The sequence below is a fragment of the Paramormyrops kingsleyae genome, chromosome 17 (assembly GCF_048594095.1).
Source record: "Paramormyrops kingsleyae isolate MSU_618 chromosome 17, PKINGS_0.4, whole genome shotgun sequence".
NCBI lineage: Eukaryota > Metazoa > Chordata > Actinopteri > Osteoglossiformes > Mormyridae > Paramormyrops > Paramormyrops kingsleyae.
The window spans coordinates 15,268,617-15,284,851 of record NC_132813.1 but is presented as its reverse complement, the minus strand read 5'-3'; the positions used below and the strand labels follow the sequence as shown (position 1 = coordinate 15,284,851).

At 50.1% G+C, this 16,235-nt stretch overlaps 1 protein-coding gene across 9 annotated transcripts in view; it reads right to left on the bottom strand.

The window, feature by feature from the left end:
• dock10 (dedicator of cytokinesis 10) overlaps nt 1-16,235 on the bottom strand; it is a 54,187-nt gene that overhangs the window by 15,980 nt on the left and 21,972 nt on the right. For 7 of the 9 annotated variants that reach the window (XR_011983385.1, XR_011983386.1, XM_072701751.1 and 4 more), the window contains exons 3-32: nt 15,808-15,894; nt 14,901-14,983; nt 13,951-14,023; nt 13,635-13,772; nt 13,061-13,195; nt 12,411-12,597; nt 12,105-12,187; nt 11,828-11,911; nt 11,578-11,736; nt 11,083-11,328; nt 10,669-10,791; nt 10,005-10,087; nt 9,489-9,611; nt 9,305-9,384; nt 6,849-7,036; nt 6,673-6,738; nt 6,452-6,544; nt 6,177-6,300; nt 5,799-5,908; nt 5,589-5,675; nt 5,413-5,505; nt 4,767-4,885; nt 4,067-4,136; nt 1,905-2,018; nt 1,710-1,781; nt 1,363-1,509; nt 1,038-1,121; nt 807-903; nt 521-556; nt 204-382 (exon numbers count right to left, since the gene is read on the bottom strand). Coding sequence is in view for 7 of the 9 variants with exons in the window: in XM_072701751.1 (XP_072557852.1) it covers nt 204-382; nt 521-556; nt 807-903; nt 1,038-1,121; nt 1,363-1,509; nt 1,710-1,781; nt 1,905-2,018; nt 4,067-4,136; nt 4,767-4,885; nt 5,413-5,505; nt 5,589-5,675; nt 5,799-5,908; nt 6,177-6,300; nt 6,452-6,544; nt 6,673-6,738; nt 6,849-7,036; nt 9,305-9,384; nt 9,489-9,611; nt 10,005-10,087; nt 10,669-10,791; nt 11,083-11,328; nt 11,578-11,736; nt 11,828-11,911; nt 12,105-12,187; nt 12,411-12,597; nt 13,061-13,195; nt 13,635-13,772; nt 13,951-14,023; nt 14,901-14,983; nt 15,808-15,894 (3,363 nt within the window). In the remaining 2 variants the exon portion in view is untranslated. The remainder of the gene's footprint in view (nt 1-203; nt 383-520; nt 557-806; nt 904-1,037; nt 1,122-1,362; nt 1,510-1,709; nt 1,782-1,904; nt 2,019-4,066; nt 4,137-4,766; nt 4,886-5,412; nt 5,506-5,588; nt 5,676-5,798; nt 5,909-6,176; nt 6,301-6,451; nt 6,545-6,672; nt 6,739-6,848; nt 7,037-9,304; nt 9,385-9,488; nt 9,612-10,004; nt 10,088-10,668; nt 10,792-11,082; nt 11,329-11,577; nt 11,737-11,827; nt 11,912-12,104; nt 12,188-12,410; nt 12,598-13,060; nt 13,196-13,634; nt 13,773-13,950; nt 14,024-14,900; nt 14,984-15,807; nt 15,895-16,235) is intronic. The other 2 variants (XM_072701752.1, XM_072701750.1) reach the window with 1 other exon arrangement.

Here is a 16,235-nt window from a genome sequence, read left to right as displayed (position 1 = left end):
TACATCTGGAAGCTGACTGAAAGGATGCCAAGAGTCTGCAACGCTGTCATTGGAGCAAAAGGGGGCTGTTTTGAAGAGTCTAAAATCTGAGAAAGTTTTGATATGTTGAATGCTTCACTTGGTTATTGGAATATCTGATATGTAATACTTCATGCCTCGAGGCCTTTCACTATGAGGTGAACATCAGAGCCGAGTGTGAATACCCGGCTGCTGTAACGCCCGTCCACAGAATGCTTGGCCATCAGATTCTTCAGGCTGGCGAGGGCAAGGTGGCGCAGGTCCTGCTCGCCCTGTAGCGCCAGGCCCAGTTCCCGAAGCAGCATCCCCGTCAGGAAGTGCTTCCTGCAGAACTCCTCCGTCAGGCTGTACTCGGGAATATCCACTGGAGTGCAGCAGAGAGTTGGGCGGGGGGGGGGGCACACAAACTCATTAAGTCGCTATGTGGTCCAGTAATGTGTTATGAAGGGCGGCAGCAGCCTGTAATAAGCATAGAGGGATAATGCAGAAAATAAAGAATTACCCAGAGTGCTTTGCGATTCTGAGGGGGAGCCAAGGTCTGAGGAAGAAAGGATGAAGAGAGGAGAACCTTAAACCAGCACAGATGGGCAACACGGAACACAAGCTTGAGAGTCTGACACCGGCCATTAATTCTCAGGAAGTCTCCTGTACCCTTAGCTTCAGACATGTTTTCATAAAAACATTAAGCTTCGCAAGCTGGTAGAGAGTAACGCAATATGGAATGAATGCTGGACAACCAGAAGAACAATGATTAAAAATGGCCAAACAAAAGCCACACGGCCTCCTACCTGTGATCTGGGCCGAAGGAATGGGCAGGCTGAGGGGGATGTAATGCTCGTGGTTACACACCTCCCGCAAGAATTCAAACTTTAACTCCACCAGGCCCTGAAGCAATAACAGGGGCATTGTGGGTAAACAGAGCAGTGGAAATGGTCCCCGTAATCAGGGAGAGGAGCCAGGAGCAAATGAGAAAGGTCTATGAGGACAAGTGAACAGGTTCTCCAGAGGAATGTGTTCACCTTGCTCTCGTTGACTCTAATTCCATTTATATAGCTGCTGATGAGCTTGAAGGTGAATCCTCGATCCATGAAGGTGAAGCAACGCTTTAAGAGAAAACGACTAGGTTCAGATTTCAAGCACACTTATCATGAGCTTAAGCCGGTCTTTCCTAGTCTCCCTGTACCCGCATATTGCTGAAGCTAGTCACTAATCTTCTCCCAGTCCTATATCTTGCTTAGGCTGATCATATCGATGATCCCTGTTTCTGCTTCACTAATGAATAAACACTATCCCCATCTGTAGAGGAGAAGCTGGCAGCCGGAGTGACTGTCTCCTCTGGCTCACCTTGACGAAGTTAGCTATGGCCAAATTGGCGCTGCGAGTCTCCTCGGGCAGGTCTCTATTCTTCCAGAAGATGTGGTCCGACACGTTCATAATGAGGTTCTCCAGGTTGCCGAGATACGATTTGGGGAACCGTTGTGGCCGGGGCAGCTGATAGAGCAGAGGGCAACCGTGTCAGGGTCATGAAGCTGGCCTGGCTTAGCTTAGCCTAGCTTATCTTAATGCATGGCTTACAAAGTGCTGTATGTGTGCATGGGTGTTCAATATTACAGCGATAATTAGGTCAATTAACATATTATCCGAAATTCCTGAATCCCAGCTTTTTTCAGGTTGTCTGTTGAATCCTTTACCTTCACCTTCTCCACATCCACCAGGTGCTGGGCCATGGACTTCACAATGAGGTTGAAGAAGAACCAGGAATACTGGAGAGATACGGCAAACATACATGGTGTAGACTGTAGAGAATCTTACAACAGGCCCATCACCTGACCCACAATGCCATGGGGAGTGGGGGCCGAAACAGAAGCCCTGCCCATCAGGTATACCTTCAAGACGTTCTTGACGACTGCTTGCTCGTTACTCTTCAGGTCAGAGTTCATGACCATGGCCAATTCCTCGTGCACCGTCCGGGAATCATGAAACTCGGTCTGGAACACAAACTGCAAAGCACAGCATGTCAGATAAGCCACAGGTTTATACCAGATTTCAGAGTATCGACTGGTCTCGGCTGCCTTGGGCTGCTTGTGCAATTTCTGGTATATTTGGACACTTTGTTAATCACGTGTCTGTCTAAAATTCAGAAAAAAAACAGATTGCATGCCCTGACATCACTCAGTGAACACGGAAATACATGCAGTCGTGCCTCTCAGACCAACAGGATGTGGCGGTTGTAACCTGTTTTTGTTTTTCATAATATTGAGGCCTCAAACAGGTTGACTGCCCTGCTCATCTCTCTGAAACAAACTTTAATCACATTATATTTGCAGATATTGCCTTACTGGCAGACCGGCTGATTTAACGGGACAAAGTGTTTACAGAAAAAGGGCAAGAGCCCATGAATGATGATGAATGATATGCTGACACTCAGCAGACATCTGTGCGAGGACAACCCCCCTCATGCCCCCCCGTGCCTCCTTTACAGGATTACTGATGTTTTGAACTCATTCCATAGTAACAGAAACCACAGTCACCAAGACATACTGGTAAACCCCGTTGCCAGGCATGAGCACACAGCCACACACGCACACACACAGTCCACATCTTAATATCTTTATGGGGACTCTATTAATTTCTATGGGCATAACTCTATTCCCAGCAATGACAACCTTAATCCCTACCCAGCCCTAATCCTAACCATAAGTAACCAAACAAAATACAAGACTTTCTGCATTTTTAGTGTTCTGACTGCAACCACAGATTTTTATAAAACTGAGGTTTAAAAGTTACATGGTTTTATCACACTGTGGGGAAATTTTGTTCCCACAATATAATAATTATAAAAACGTGCACGCGCACACACACTCACAGGGGGAATGCCAAGCTTGTAAACTCACAGACATACATTTGCAGTCAGCACCACACATACACATTTGCAAGGTGAGAGCTGAGCTAGTAAAAACACACACACACACACACACACACACACACACACACACACAGTGCTGGCTCACACTGCTGACTGCTGAACAGGCCAAAATGCCCTGCCAATCAGTTTCCATGACAACCCCATCTCTGTCAGAGCAGCTCTCTGCGATGCTCAGCCCCTCCCCGGGCACCCCCTCTACACAGAGCGGCCACGTTCCCCAAACAGGCCTCTCTTCTTACAGGCAGGCTGACCCAGGATCTATGCTACAGTCCTCGTCGTGCCTTTTCTTTCCGCCAAAGCCCCGTTTACCAAGGCACACAGCCATTCTCCACAGACACACTCCTTCCCAAGTGTTACATGGAGCCTGTTTCTCTCAGTTAACTGCATGTTTTCATGCGGTGGGCTTCACTATTCCTCTCTAGATGTGAGGAGAAGCTGAGGCGTCTGCTCTTTGCCAACCCGGCGGACTTCCACGCCATCACAGAGTAGCCGTCCCCAAGCACCCTGCCGCATTAACCGCCGAATGCGACACGGGCGCGATCGAAGCCGACTGCATGATGCTGCCGACCTGCATGCGGCGGCTCAGCAGAAACTGCATGGCCATGTGGCGTGACACAGAAACACCACGAGCACTCGGAGCGTGCACGTGCAGCGGAGAGCTTGGTGTGCGACTTCCTTAGTCTCATGCATGTCAGACTGACCTGCTTTAGACTTCCTTTGGTTATTGTTATTTGCACACCATCAGAGAAGGCTAACAGAAAGCCATTCATTAACAAAGCAGTGCATTCTGTGTTTGAAACAAATATTCTAAACAGTAAAAAAAAAAAACGTTTTTTACGAGAGATTGGTGTAAACACCCTACCTCAAAGACCTACATTCATTTACTCAATAGATATCTCTGTTCAAAGCAACATACAAGCGAAGCTGATGGCATACGGTAAGCATAACGTCATCAAGGAGCCAACGTACGTACAAGTGCAGCTATAGGCCAAGCTTCCAGTGAATGACTATTAACAAGTGCAAGTCAGCGTCAGAGTGAGAGCTGTGCAGTGTAGAACAGAGCACTGCGAGAACCTAACAGGAGAGCTATTCAAAAGGTAGAGACAAGTGCAAAAATACAACCTTGATGTAGGAGTGCAGGTAGTGGTTCAGGTTATCTTCATGGCACTTAGCGACAATGTGCATCAGAACTCTGCAAAGACCACAGCAAGAACAATGACGGCTGATCAGATGTTTTCAGCTACTTCTTGTGACATGCATCAGCATATCAGGACATGTAGACCCTGGTCTCTGACATGGCCAACGGTCAGTGATGCATGAGAGTCAGAGGTGGTGACGGTAACAGGCTGCCAATTCTCTTCACGGCAGTTTTCTTGAGAAGTCACAGTCTAGAGGTTTTAACCTCAACGCATTCTGCCGCATGCAAGTGTGTAACGGTGAGCGGCTCAAACTGTGAGCCCTGCCCCCCCCCCCCCCCCCCCAGCTTGGGGTCAGGCGACTCATGCGGGCAGAGATCTGAGAAGGGAGTCTCGGCGAGACAGAGGGTGACAACAGCGAGGCTGCAGTGATTAGGGGATTGCTGGGCTGCGGAGAAAGGCTGGCCTGCTGTGGAGTTGCGTTCGATTTTCGTCTCGCTTCTGCAGTCACTCCCGCATGTGTTTATATTAAAGTCAGTTTTCAAGGGAGTCTGGATTTGTTTTAAGTTCGTCTCTAGTTCTGGCTTAAAGGGTTTCGGTCCCGGATCAGTGGATTCCTGTGTCACTACGAGAGTTACTACAGAAACGATACTTAGTGACGCGGCTGTATGGTGCCGGCTACCGACCTGCTGGTGGCGCAAGTGACCTCGTCATCATCGTTCTGGACCAGGACCTTGAACAGCTGGTTGAAGAGTACGGGCAGGAAGCGAATGATTACATGGATGTGCTCCATGCTCAGCAGGCCCTGTAGGATCAGACGGAGTGCACAACAGGGCATTATGAGAAGGCCTGGACAGCAGGACACCCCTCGAAAGCTTGGGAGCAAAGTGATTGGCCAATAAGGGAGATTTTTAGGTTATGCAATGACTCATGCATATTTCTGAGCTGCAGTTCTGTGAAACATTTACAAATTACAAGCGAGAACACATAACCAAATGTCAAGGGGCAGTGCCTTCGGGAGAAAAGTTTATCAGAAGACCAATTTAATATCCAAACTAACATATGGCACAATTCCAGGGGAGACACTGTTCCATTCCCACAACCCCAGTGTATGCTGGGATTTTCAATTTGAGACAAGTCTTGTAAACATCATCTTGTAAACAGTCTGTAGGCTTTGCAATATACCCCAACATTTTTAATGTAGGTGATTTTAGGTTACTGATGGAATAATATAGATTTGCTGTTAGATTTCTTGCGTGAGCATGAGTCTGAAAGCAGGAGGTCACGCCAGATGCATGAGAGCTGGCATCCCTATATTTTAGCCCCTCTTACCTTCAAGGAGCTGATAAAATTCGAGGTAGGGGGCTGAGAGAGGTCCGTCTCTCGATTTTGGCACTCCTGGAAGAATCGGTGCAGGTGGGGGTCCTGCAAAACCAATGAGTATGAGGATGGGCTGAGGAGATAAGTCTGGGGAGGGGTCCGGGGGGTAGTGCCCACCTCACACTCACCTGAGTGTAGACCGTGGACAGCACGTGGGTGCAGACCTTGAATATTGGCTTCCCTCCATCTACCCACTTGATCTCAGGCCCATTTGGCTGTGGACACACGGAGGAGGACACCATGCAGAGTGTGAAGCCACCAGCATAGCGTTTAACGAAGCGAATGCCATGGGAGCTGCAAGGCCGGTCCTACTGCCTCCCCAACCAAACCCCACTCACTTTTCCTTTGGTGTTCAGGTACCCCTGGGGCAGGGTGCAGGACACTGGGATGTTGTGCTCCTGGGAAGTCGGGCGGCCTTCCTTCAGGATGGGCAGCCATGCGTACCCCACTACGGCCAAACACGGAAGACCTCAACACACATCACTAAACACACGATAGAAGTTCTAGGTGTCTGGCACTGACCCTCCTTTAGGGAGAGAAATAGAAACTATATACATCAGAGGAGCAAGTCTGTGCCGAGTCGGAGTTAAGTGTCTTTTTTAGTGTAAAAGTAAAGTTTTGAGATGATCATAGAAGAGGTTTTCTGTCACAATCAGAATTTGCAGTGTAGAGGTATACGAACTGCAATTTGAAGTGAGATTATTTTAGTTTTTCACCTGGGGTTTCTAAGGCCTCCTTTTTCTTGGCGTTGGTCTTGGCGTTAATATCACACGTCACATGATAGAAGGAGAAGAGCAGGTGGTGTTTGCTGTGGAGTTGGGTGGGCAGCTCGATCTTTATCTGCAGGACAAGCAAAGCCCCCTGGTAATCAGCATTCAGGAAAACACCACCGCATCCCTCATCACCACAAACGTGAACCTCAGTGACCTGCAAGTCCCAGCTCTTGACGCCTCTTTCAGATTAAATTCCATTCCCTTCAAGTAAGACTGACCTCGTCATAGAAGTCCGGATTCTGCGAGTGGTGGAGGACAGTGCAGCAAGCAGCAGTTGTGAAGACTGGACCTCCTGGCTTTCCGTATATACACTGTGACATCAAGCGGAAAGGTCAACATGCTGAGGTATATCAAGGGGTGAGCAGCAGGGGTTGATGCCTTCATTCTCATGCTTCAAGAATTTGGTTGAGTAGATTTTGTGTAAAAGTAGGAATACAACCTGTAGGGGTTTGGAATGCTCTTCATCAGAGGTGCGGAACTCGACATACACTGCAATATTTCGTGCCTGTCAATGAGATCGGCAACAGAACATGAGCATTGTCTTTATGGACACTTTATCCTCATGAGAGCAGGTGCTCCTTCACTTTCCTTTGGGATGTTGCGAGTTTGGGGTACCTTGGCAAAGCTCTTCTGGCTGTCATACTTGAGGTGTCTTGGATAGACGTAGATGTGGTTCTTGTAGACTCTGTAGGGCTGAGAGAATCTGCCTGACTCCTGGACAAACTCTTCCACCTCCACTGTGGGTGGGTGCTTCTCACAGTCCTCAATGGGCTTCACTGGGATGTACGAGGATGTCATGCAGTCTACAGAACAGTGAACGTTTCCAACAAGACATCAGACTCAGTTGAATGCATTGCAGTAGAAGTGGGAACAAGTCATTGACTTTCAAGTAAAGTCTTATCACTCAAGTTCCAAGTCAAGTACCGAGTAAAAATGTGTACATTTTATGTCAGGATAGCGTTACGCCAAGTCAAGTCCCAAGTCAACAAACCAAAGTCTCCAGTTAAGTCTATAGTCCTAAGCTACAAGTCCTAAACCAGTCTGAATATAATCATTTTAGAGTCAGCACTCTGCCTGTGTGTGTGTGTGAGAGAGAGACTCAGGACTTGACTCGAGACTTGTTTTGAATTGGGAGTTGACTGGGAACTTGAGCGGTAACACTTGAGACTCACTTGTTACTTGAGAGAGTCAATGACTTGTTCCCACTAGGGCTGCTGAATATGTGTCGACATCAATATTTGAAATCGACATCTTTTTTTTTTTTTAATTTTTATAAAATTACTGTTATGATCTCTAAAATGCTTTGAATGTTATCATAGGAGTAGATCAAATGATAAAAGAAAATGTGGTTTTACACTGTGCAAAGTGTGATGGCAAACCACAGCGGCACTAGCGCTATGCATGAGCACCTGAAGAGGAAACGCACAGGAGCTATTCCAGACGATGGACCGTCCGAGTAGGCAAAACCACCTTAAGTGTTGTCTATTCATGTTTATTAAATTAGCATTGGAATAGAGAGCTTGTTAATAGCAGCTACAAGGACAAAAGTTAAGTACACTCATTATTAAAGCCATAAAGTTGCCTGCCTGCTACATTAGAATCTTCATTGAATAAGTGTTAATGAAAATGTTAAGGTTAAAATCTGGGCTTTTTCTATGTTGATTGACGGTGCTGCTGTGTGTGTTTGTGCATGTTGGACTTGCTGGACCCAGTGTTGTTATCGTAAACTAAAACTGAAATGAAAACAAACACTTAATAAAAGTGATGAACAATATGTGGGTATTATTGTTGAATTCACATATGAACAATATGTGAATATCTGTGGTTCATAGTTCTTTATTTTTTTCTATTTTACATAAGATTTTATGATACCAGTACACAAGGGGGCAAAACAAGGTAAAATCTAAATTCTAAGTAAAATAATGAAAACTCTAAAATAATGAATAATGAAAAAAAGCCGCATCACTTTTTTGCATTGCCTGGACGCAAATCTATAACTTTCATCCCCATGGCCTAAAATATTTGATAGATTAACCTATAGAAAAACAGTCATTAGTGGCAGCCCCAGTTCCCAACTCTGCAATGCAGCCTATTGCTGCCCCAGAGGCCCGAAAGCAGAGACTTGGTTCTCTGCCAGGGTCCCTGTCCCTCACTGCCCCTCACTGCCCCTCACTGCATGCAGGTCACGCTGAACCAAAGCAAAGCCCTGGTCAGCCTCTTACCGCTGGCACACCGCAACCTGCAGGCCTTTGAAAGATCGGCCAAGACATACTGGCCAAAACCCATCGTGGAAACCCGAGTGAGAGGCGACACAAACCAGAGTGACAGGAGTCTGCATTGGGTCTCGCTGCACTGAACACCAGCAAACCCCAACAATAATACCCCATCTGAGCCTGGCGTAGCCTTTGCTATTTTGGGACTTGGGACAGCGTCTGACAGCTGGCCTGTCGTCGCATGCTAGCACAGATACCAGAGCACCTATTATATTTAACGTTATAATGACATTATAATTAGCAACAGTGTCGCGATGCCACATTCAAATGTCCTGGAGATGCAAACCAGGTGTCAGAATAGGCAGCAGCCAATGAACAAGTAGCCACACTCTTACAATGCCTGTGAGACAAGCACAAGACTCCATGCCAGCTAAAAGGGCTGCAATTAGCATTACCGCAAGCGGCCAATGAGCTTCCTCATCCTTTTCATTAGCAGCCTATCGGGGTACTGATCTCTCCTCTTTCGCTCGCATACTTTCCTTGCTGCACCATTTGCTTTCATTATCCCTCCATCACTCTCCAGCTCGAAAGCACAATTATCTTAATGCCTTCCTTCCTTTGGGTGATCTTTCCCAATGATGGGTCATTTTCTATACACCCACTGCTTTGGAAAAGACAGAGGAGCCATTCTTGTACTACGGAGGACAGTGTGCCTGGGCAGACACAGGACTCCCCAGTGACCAAACACTGTCTGAATAGGTAGAGGACACTTGTCACATGCACAAAGACCCCCATAAACCATCAGGAAGATGCCCAGATTCAGGGGACAGATGCAGAGGGAGAGAGATGGAGACTCACTGGGATGTTCCATGGGTACACAGTCCACATCGATGTTGAGGGTTCCTGGGATGGTTTGCAGCTTGCTGGTCTTCTCTGCCCTATGGAGATGCCATTCAGTGAATCTAGGAGCACTGAACCAACTCTAAAGCAGATGAATTGATGACTCCCAGATCTCCATGCGAAAAGGCTTTTCGTGCCATACCTCCTGTACTCGGAGATGAGCTTGATCAGGTCATCTGTGGAGATCTTGTTGCTCTCCTGCTTGAAGAGTGGGGAGAAGCGGGATTCCCTGTCCACAGTGCCATGATTGTCTTTGAACGCAGGCCTAGGATGGGAGCGAAATCCTAAGACTCTAAGACCCAGGGGACATCCTCTACCATATGCTGTCATCTGACAGGAAACACTCCGCACACATCAGAAATATTCCCAGCCACTATGGTACATTAAGGACTGTGAAGTAAACCAGTGCCACAATGATGCCTTTTTAAAAATATCTTTTATTTTAATCAAATCCAAAACAAGTTGTAAAATGTCATCTTATTTCCACCATATTTTTAGTTTCTGTGTCTGGTTTGCCAGGTGTTGTCATTCAACTTAAAACTTACTCAGGAGCTTTTGTCTACAGTTAAGGTGTCTCATAAACCTGCCTGAACTGCTGCAAGGCTTTCCGGTCGTGTTAAACACAGTCATAAAAAGGTCTCCTTCCAATCACACTTACCTCACTGACCAGCCGAAGGGCATCCTGTATTTTCCAAGTTTACTACAGAACTGCTTGTTGGATTTCAGCATTTTCTGAACGGTCTGTGCAGATATTTGGAGACAAAATGGGAAATGAGCAGCGTGTTACTACGCTACGGCGAACGCACTCAGGCTTACAGGCCCAGCATTGGCGGAAGCGGGCCCGGCGCCGGAGCTCGAATCGGGCCCGGCGGTAAGGCTGCCAGAGACTGTCTGATGCCGTCTGTTCACTAAGTTAAGCTCGGGAACGACGGCCAAGTTTATGAATTCCATGGTGGGGGAGGGGGGAAATTCTGCTCTTTTTGAAAAAATTGATTAGAAAACCATCTGGATTCAGAATTACTGAGGATTCAAGCTATTTAAGCTCAGGAATTTCTGCTTGGCATACCAGTGCATTTCCGTATCAAAAATTTGTTTAAATAAATCCAATTTACATCTGCAGAAAAATTTTTTCTACCTTTTTCCACATGATAAAATACTGAAAATGTGCAAGAGAAAGGTGTCATTTTGACATGTAAATGTATTCATGTAGCTGTATTTGCATAGCAGACATATTACACAAAACAGCTGGACGTTGCTTAGAAAACAGTTGCTTGAGAAACTGCGTGATGGCGGATGTGTTCATGTTCAGTGCTGCACATCACCTTGCTGGAGTCTGTGCTCTTTATGTAAGGCTCCGCCCCACTGGTGATGTTTCCCATCAGCACCTTCTCCACCCGGGCCAGCAGCACGATGTCAGTGTGGGGATTCGTCACCGAGAAGATGGCCTGATTCACATGCATGCGTGAGAATGGGCACACGCGTGCATACATAAACGCACGCAGCTGCGCAGTCGGGCACACTCAAGTGCACAGACGCACGTACGTACAGACAGACTGATACAGGGTCAAGACAGATGTACAAATGATAGACCCATAGATCTATACAGATACAGAGACACAAACCGACAGGAACAGACACCCCCAGAAATAGTGTAAATGATAAGACGCCCCCTCCCTACTGCTGAGGATACCACCTCGCAGGCCCAGAGGCCAGCTGTCCCTCTCAGGCTTCCGTACCTGCTTGGGGTAGCACAGCCAACTGTCCAGATCCGGAGTCAGCTGATAGGCGCTGGGCCTGGTGTCCGTGGGCGAGCCCAGGCCGTTCTCCTGCGCGGCGCCGGGGTTCCCCGGGACCCCGGAGCTCCCAGAGCCGACCAGCATCTGCCGCACGGCCTCGTGGTTCATGTCCACGTGGAAGTCGGCTGACACCTTGCGGCCCTCGCGCACGTCGAGGAGAGCCACCGTCACAAAGAATGGCTCGATCTGTGGGGGGTGCGGAAGGAGAGAGGGTCAAAGATGGCAGAAAACACGCTGCATTCCTCCCTGTGCTGCAGCATGCTGGGAAATGGTGGGAAGCATAAGGCTGCTCAACCCAGGGTGGGCGCCGTTATCCTGCCATGTCAGCTCACGTCCCACTGGCTACTATGTCAGATTAAATGAAGCAGTGATTGGCTGTTGACCAGAACCGTGCGCATTATTGGCTAGTGAGCCGGGCGGGCGGTGGGGACTCACGTTGGTTGAGAGCCCGTTCTCAGTGTCGCTAACGCAACCCTGCAGTGTCAGAGTCAGGCTGTGGCAGCGAATCATCAGCCTCCGGCCCAGCTTCTCCTCAAAGGGCCGGACCGCGACCGCTTCGCCGGCCTGCCCCTCCCCCCGGGGGCTACGCAGCACCTGCCAGGGGAAGGGCAACAAACATCGTCAGTAGAGCCCAGCCTCCCGAACAGGGCCCCCCCCCCCCCCAAAAGCTGCCCCAGGTTCTCACAGGCATGTCGGGGTCCAGCATGAACAGGTTGAGCCGCCCGTCCGCCCGAGCGTCCTGCACCTGCTCCTCCGTCTCTGAGATGTACTGGCGGCACAGAGCACAGGAGTCCCAGCTCACACCACAGACACACACGCTACACACAGGGAGGCAAGGAGCTGAGCTCCCGGAACAGGAGCAAAGGCCGGGAACAAGCCCTCTGCAGACTAGGAGAAACAGGAGCAGCAAACATGCTCTTATTCCACAATATTCTGTTCCAGACCGTGTGCGCAGTACCCACTTTGGCCAGTTCGGGGTTCATCATGTCTTCCGAGGCCTCGTCATTCTCCAGAATGCTCACGTCGCTCAGCTCTGCCACATCTGCTGCAAGAATCAATTCAAAGAACTTTCCAGAGAGCCTACATATACAAATAGGTCTCCTTACGTACCAATACCAAAAACAATACCACTGATTTCACTTTGGCTTTACAGAAGATTACAATCTGAACTGCAGTTTCATCACTGGGTGGTTTCCAGTTGTGGATATGCTGTGCTTTTAACAGAGAACCCATAGGAGACATTCATCATTTGCTTTGCGCTCTCTCACCCTGTCTGGCATCAGACAGGTCGATGCTCTTGCGGTCCAGGGCAGGGCCCTCAGGAGGGCTGATCTGCAGGATCCGGTTCAGGGTTCCGATCCAGTCCTCCATGTCCTGCTCGCTCTCGGCAGCCAACACGAAGTACGTCACCTCGTTCATCTTCAGCTCGAAGGCGTGCTTCCGCAGCCGATGATTCTGTGGGGTGGGGGGGGGGGGGGGAGAGGTGGGCCAAAGTGTGCGGCTTTTAGCATTGGCTAACATGGTAACAGGAAGACCTGAGCCTCCTTGCCGAGAGCTAATACTGTTAGCATGGTGCTGCCCCGGCAGGATGGGAAACCGCTGAACTGAAACAAGAACGTGAACTTAGCTGCAATTTTCAGGCCACCTCAGCGCATGTCTATATGAGACATGCTGCTTTCCGGCACATGCTCCTCGCAGTCCTCTGCAGCGGTAATAAAAGCTAAGAGTTACAGCCCGCAGCTTTCAAAGCCCAGTATTATTTATGTCTCTCAAGGGCCGCTAACTTCGCTAACCCTGCTAGCTGTGTTTCCAGCCTACTGCCTAGGTGATGACCGTGTGCGTACTTGTTTCAGTTCTGCGTTTGGGTTTTTTTCCCCCACAAGGTAATTTCCGCACGAGTGCGTGACGGCCTACGCACCGGGACCACGCCCGTACAGGAGTCGAGGAAGATGCAGCCTTTAGGTTCTTTGGAGATCTTCTCGTCCTTATAAAAGTTCATGATGTAGGAGTTGTCCGTCAACTGCGTCAGCTGGAAGAACCGCCTTTTGAAAGACTGCGCAAAGAAAACGGATCATTACTGTGATGAACCTGTTGACCACAGAAAATGCCTTGTGCAGTGTGTGGCAACCAGCGGACCACTTGACATTTTTGACCGTGGAACCGGCACTGGTTGGTTTCTCGGGAGGAAGTGGGACGGCCTTGATTGCGTGGGCGTTAGCAGAGACAGAGCTCAGAGCGGGAGAGAGCGCAGGGAACAGTGACTTGGTCCTCAGTATAAAACTCATTGGGAAGGTCACAGATAAATCAGGGCCAATCAGTGGAGGATGCTAGAATGTTGGGTTTATTAATACATCTCTGTTCAAAACATGCACAAGCCACCTGACCCCCATCCTAAAGCCAGCAAGGAGCTCTGAAGCAGGGGCAGGAATGGTGTTAGAGAGCCGGACAACATGGCCGGAGGGGGGTGGGTGCGGGGGGGGGGGGCTCCTTACCCGCACGGTGATGCTGTTGTTGACTGTGCTGTTGAAGTTCCCCTTGTATAGCCAACCAGACTTGAAGACTCCACCCCCCCCGCCGCTCCCGCCACCACCTCCCCCACCCCCTTTGGACGATGAGAGGGATGTGGTGTCCTGGGGGGGGAGATAAAGGTGGTGAGGCTCCCTGCAGAGGCTGGGCATTCCTCATGTGAAATGTCAAAAACATTTTAACAGTCAATTCATTTATTCAGAATGGTTCCGCTGGCGGCAGGATTCATCACAGAAGCCAAACTGAAGGGGGCGCTGTGGGGCACCAAGGCTCCACCCTGACCTCGTCCTTGTCCACCTCCTCGTGGTCGATCTCGAAGGAATGACTCGGCAGCTTCTCAGACTTCAGCAGCTTCCTGTGGGGAGGGGGGGAGTAGGGGTACAGTCACGCTACATAGCTGGGCTCCATCGGGATGGGGGGCTGTCTCATCTGAGGAACCGCCACGCAACCCCCCCCCCCCCGGCTGGTGTGTGCTGACCCGTGTTGTGTTTGTAGTTGTTTGTCTGTAGCCGGTCATTTGGCCGATGGTATATCACGCTGTCATCGCATCTCCTGGGTTCCCCAAAGCCCCGCCCCCGAGATCACTACACCCCCATTGTCTGCCAATTGCACGATGGCTGGTCTGCTTGGGCCTTGCCAGGCTTTCAGGAGGGATCCCACGCCTGGTCGGCTTTTACGAGGCTGGCCGACACCTACGGCGCCTCTTGTGACATGTTTTGGTGGGGGGGGGCAAATTGGATGGATGGCGAGGGCATCCCTCCCCCCTGTGGAGCTGTGCTGGACCAGTTAGGGATAAGGACCCTTCTACAAGCCGCTTTCAGGAAGTTAACCTGTGAGCCAGTGGGTGACAGTATCACCTATCAGAGGTGGAAGGTTCGGGTTCAGAAAGTACAATTTCAGACCAAGATTTTGTTTCAACCAACCAATTGAGTATAAAGAATCACCAAAGAGGGTTGTTTGCCACTGCAGCCCAAGGGCCCTCAGGCCGTACGGCCATCACGGGCCTGAGGGTGACATGCAGGGGACGGTGGCCCCAGCACTCAGAGGCACGCACCGGGGCCTCGCCTCGCCTCGCCCATGGCGGAGGTTCCTCCAGATGTCCCCTGACATCCGTTTATCTCTGACTGAAAGCTGAATGGAGACCGGACAACGCGCTTCCCGGTCCGGAGGGGTGAACCTCAGGTCCCTTGGCGGATGTTCGCCCTCGGGGGCCGGCCCCATTCGGTACTTACTTGGACAGCTGTCGATAGTCCCCCCCGTAGACCTCGGACGTGTAGCTGACCACGTGGAGAGGGGAGTTGTAGTAGCTGCACGCCTACAAGAGGAAGTGGGACTACAGTCATTAAAGCTCCCCAGGACTGCAGCATCAGGAGTTATTGTTACCCTGCACTGCCCACAGAAAAAACACCCAGTCATCCTTCAGCCGTTATTTTCTGACACCTATACTCCCTCTAAAAAAGCAGGTGAGGTCACCGCATTTCACAAAGCCCCCCCACCCTTCCTCACCAGGCACGCTATATATAGCCGGCGTGTGTACTCGGGGCCCACGCTGGACAGGGCAGCCCTGTCACTGAGGTGTGATAACATGTAATTACACGCAGAGGTGGCCAGGGAGGGAGACAGAACTGGAAAGGGATTAATTAGCAGAGAAAGAGGAACAGGCCTGGGGCGTGGTGAGATAAGCAAGTCCTGTTACTGTTTTATAACTGTACTCAGGGGGAAGGGAGATCTGGAAGTCCCTCCCCCATCCGATACCCTGTATAGGGTATCGATCCTGCCCCGGGATCACATGACCCATGGGGGGCCCAGGGGTCGACATAGTGACCTATGAACAGGCTTTGCAGAGCGTACAGGGTATCTCAGTGGTTCAGCCCCCCACCTCCACCCCCTTGTCAATAGTGGACTGAGTCCCCTGATCAAGATCGACTTACAGACTCCCAGCGCCCCAGATACCCATCAACCCGGCAGCTCCCAGTGCCCCAGATACCCATCAACCCGGTAGCTCCCAGCGCCCCAGATACCCATCAACTCGGCAGCTCCCAGCGCCCCAGATACCCATCAACCCGGCAGCTCCCAACACCTACTGGGTCTCCCAGTGGAAATTAAATGTGTCAGCCCCCCCCCCCCCCATGCACCCACCTGTCTGACCAGCAGACTGGCCGCCTTCTCTGCCCCTGCGGGCACGGTGGAGTGTGATGTCTGGCTCTCCAGGGGCACCGTGGACACCTGGTGGGGTGGAGAGGGGAAAGTGTAAGCAGGACACTCATGAAGGCCGGGTGCCATTTTCACACACTGCGTACGCTGCACGCCCCCCCCCCCCCCATTCACACCAGCAAGACGTGACTTCAGCTCTCTCTCAATAACAGCATCCAGCTTCCTAGAACGCATACGGCTCACTTTCGGGAATCTGACACAGCGATGAAAAATAAGACATTTTAGCATAAGGAGCATAAAAGACTCTTTAACAACGTTAAAGCCCCGTAAGCAGGAGGGGATGGAAGAGGCCGCTGGCATTAAAGGGCACCCGATATGCCTCTCGATCTGATTTATACCCCCTGCGGCGGGGC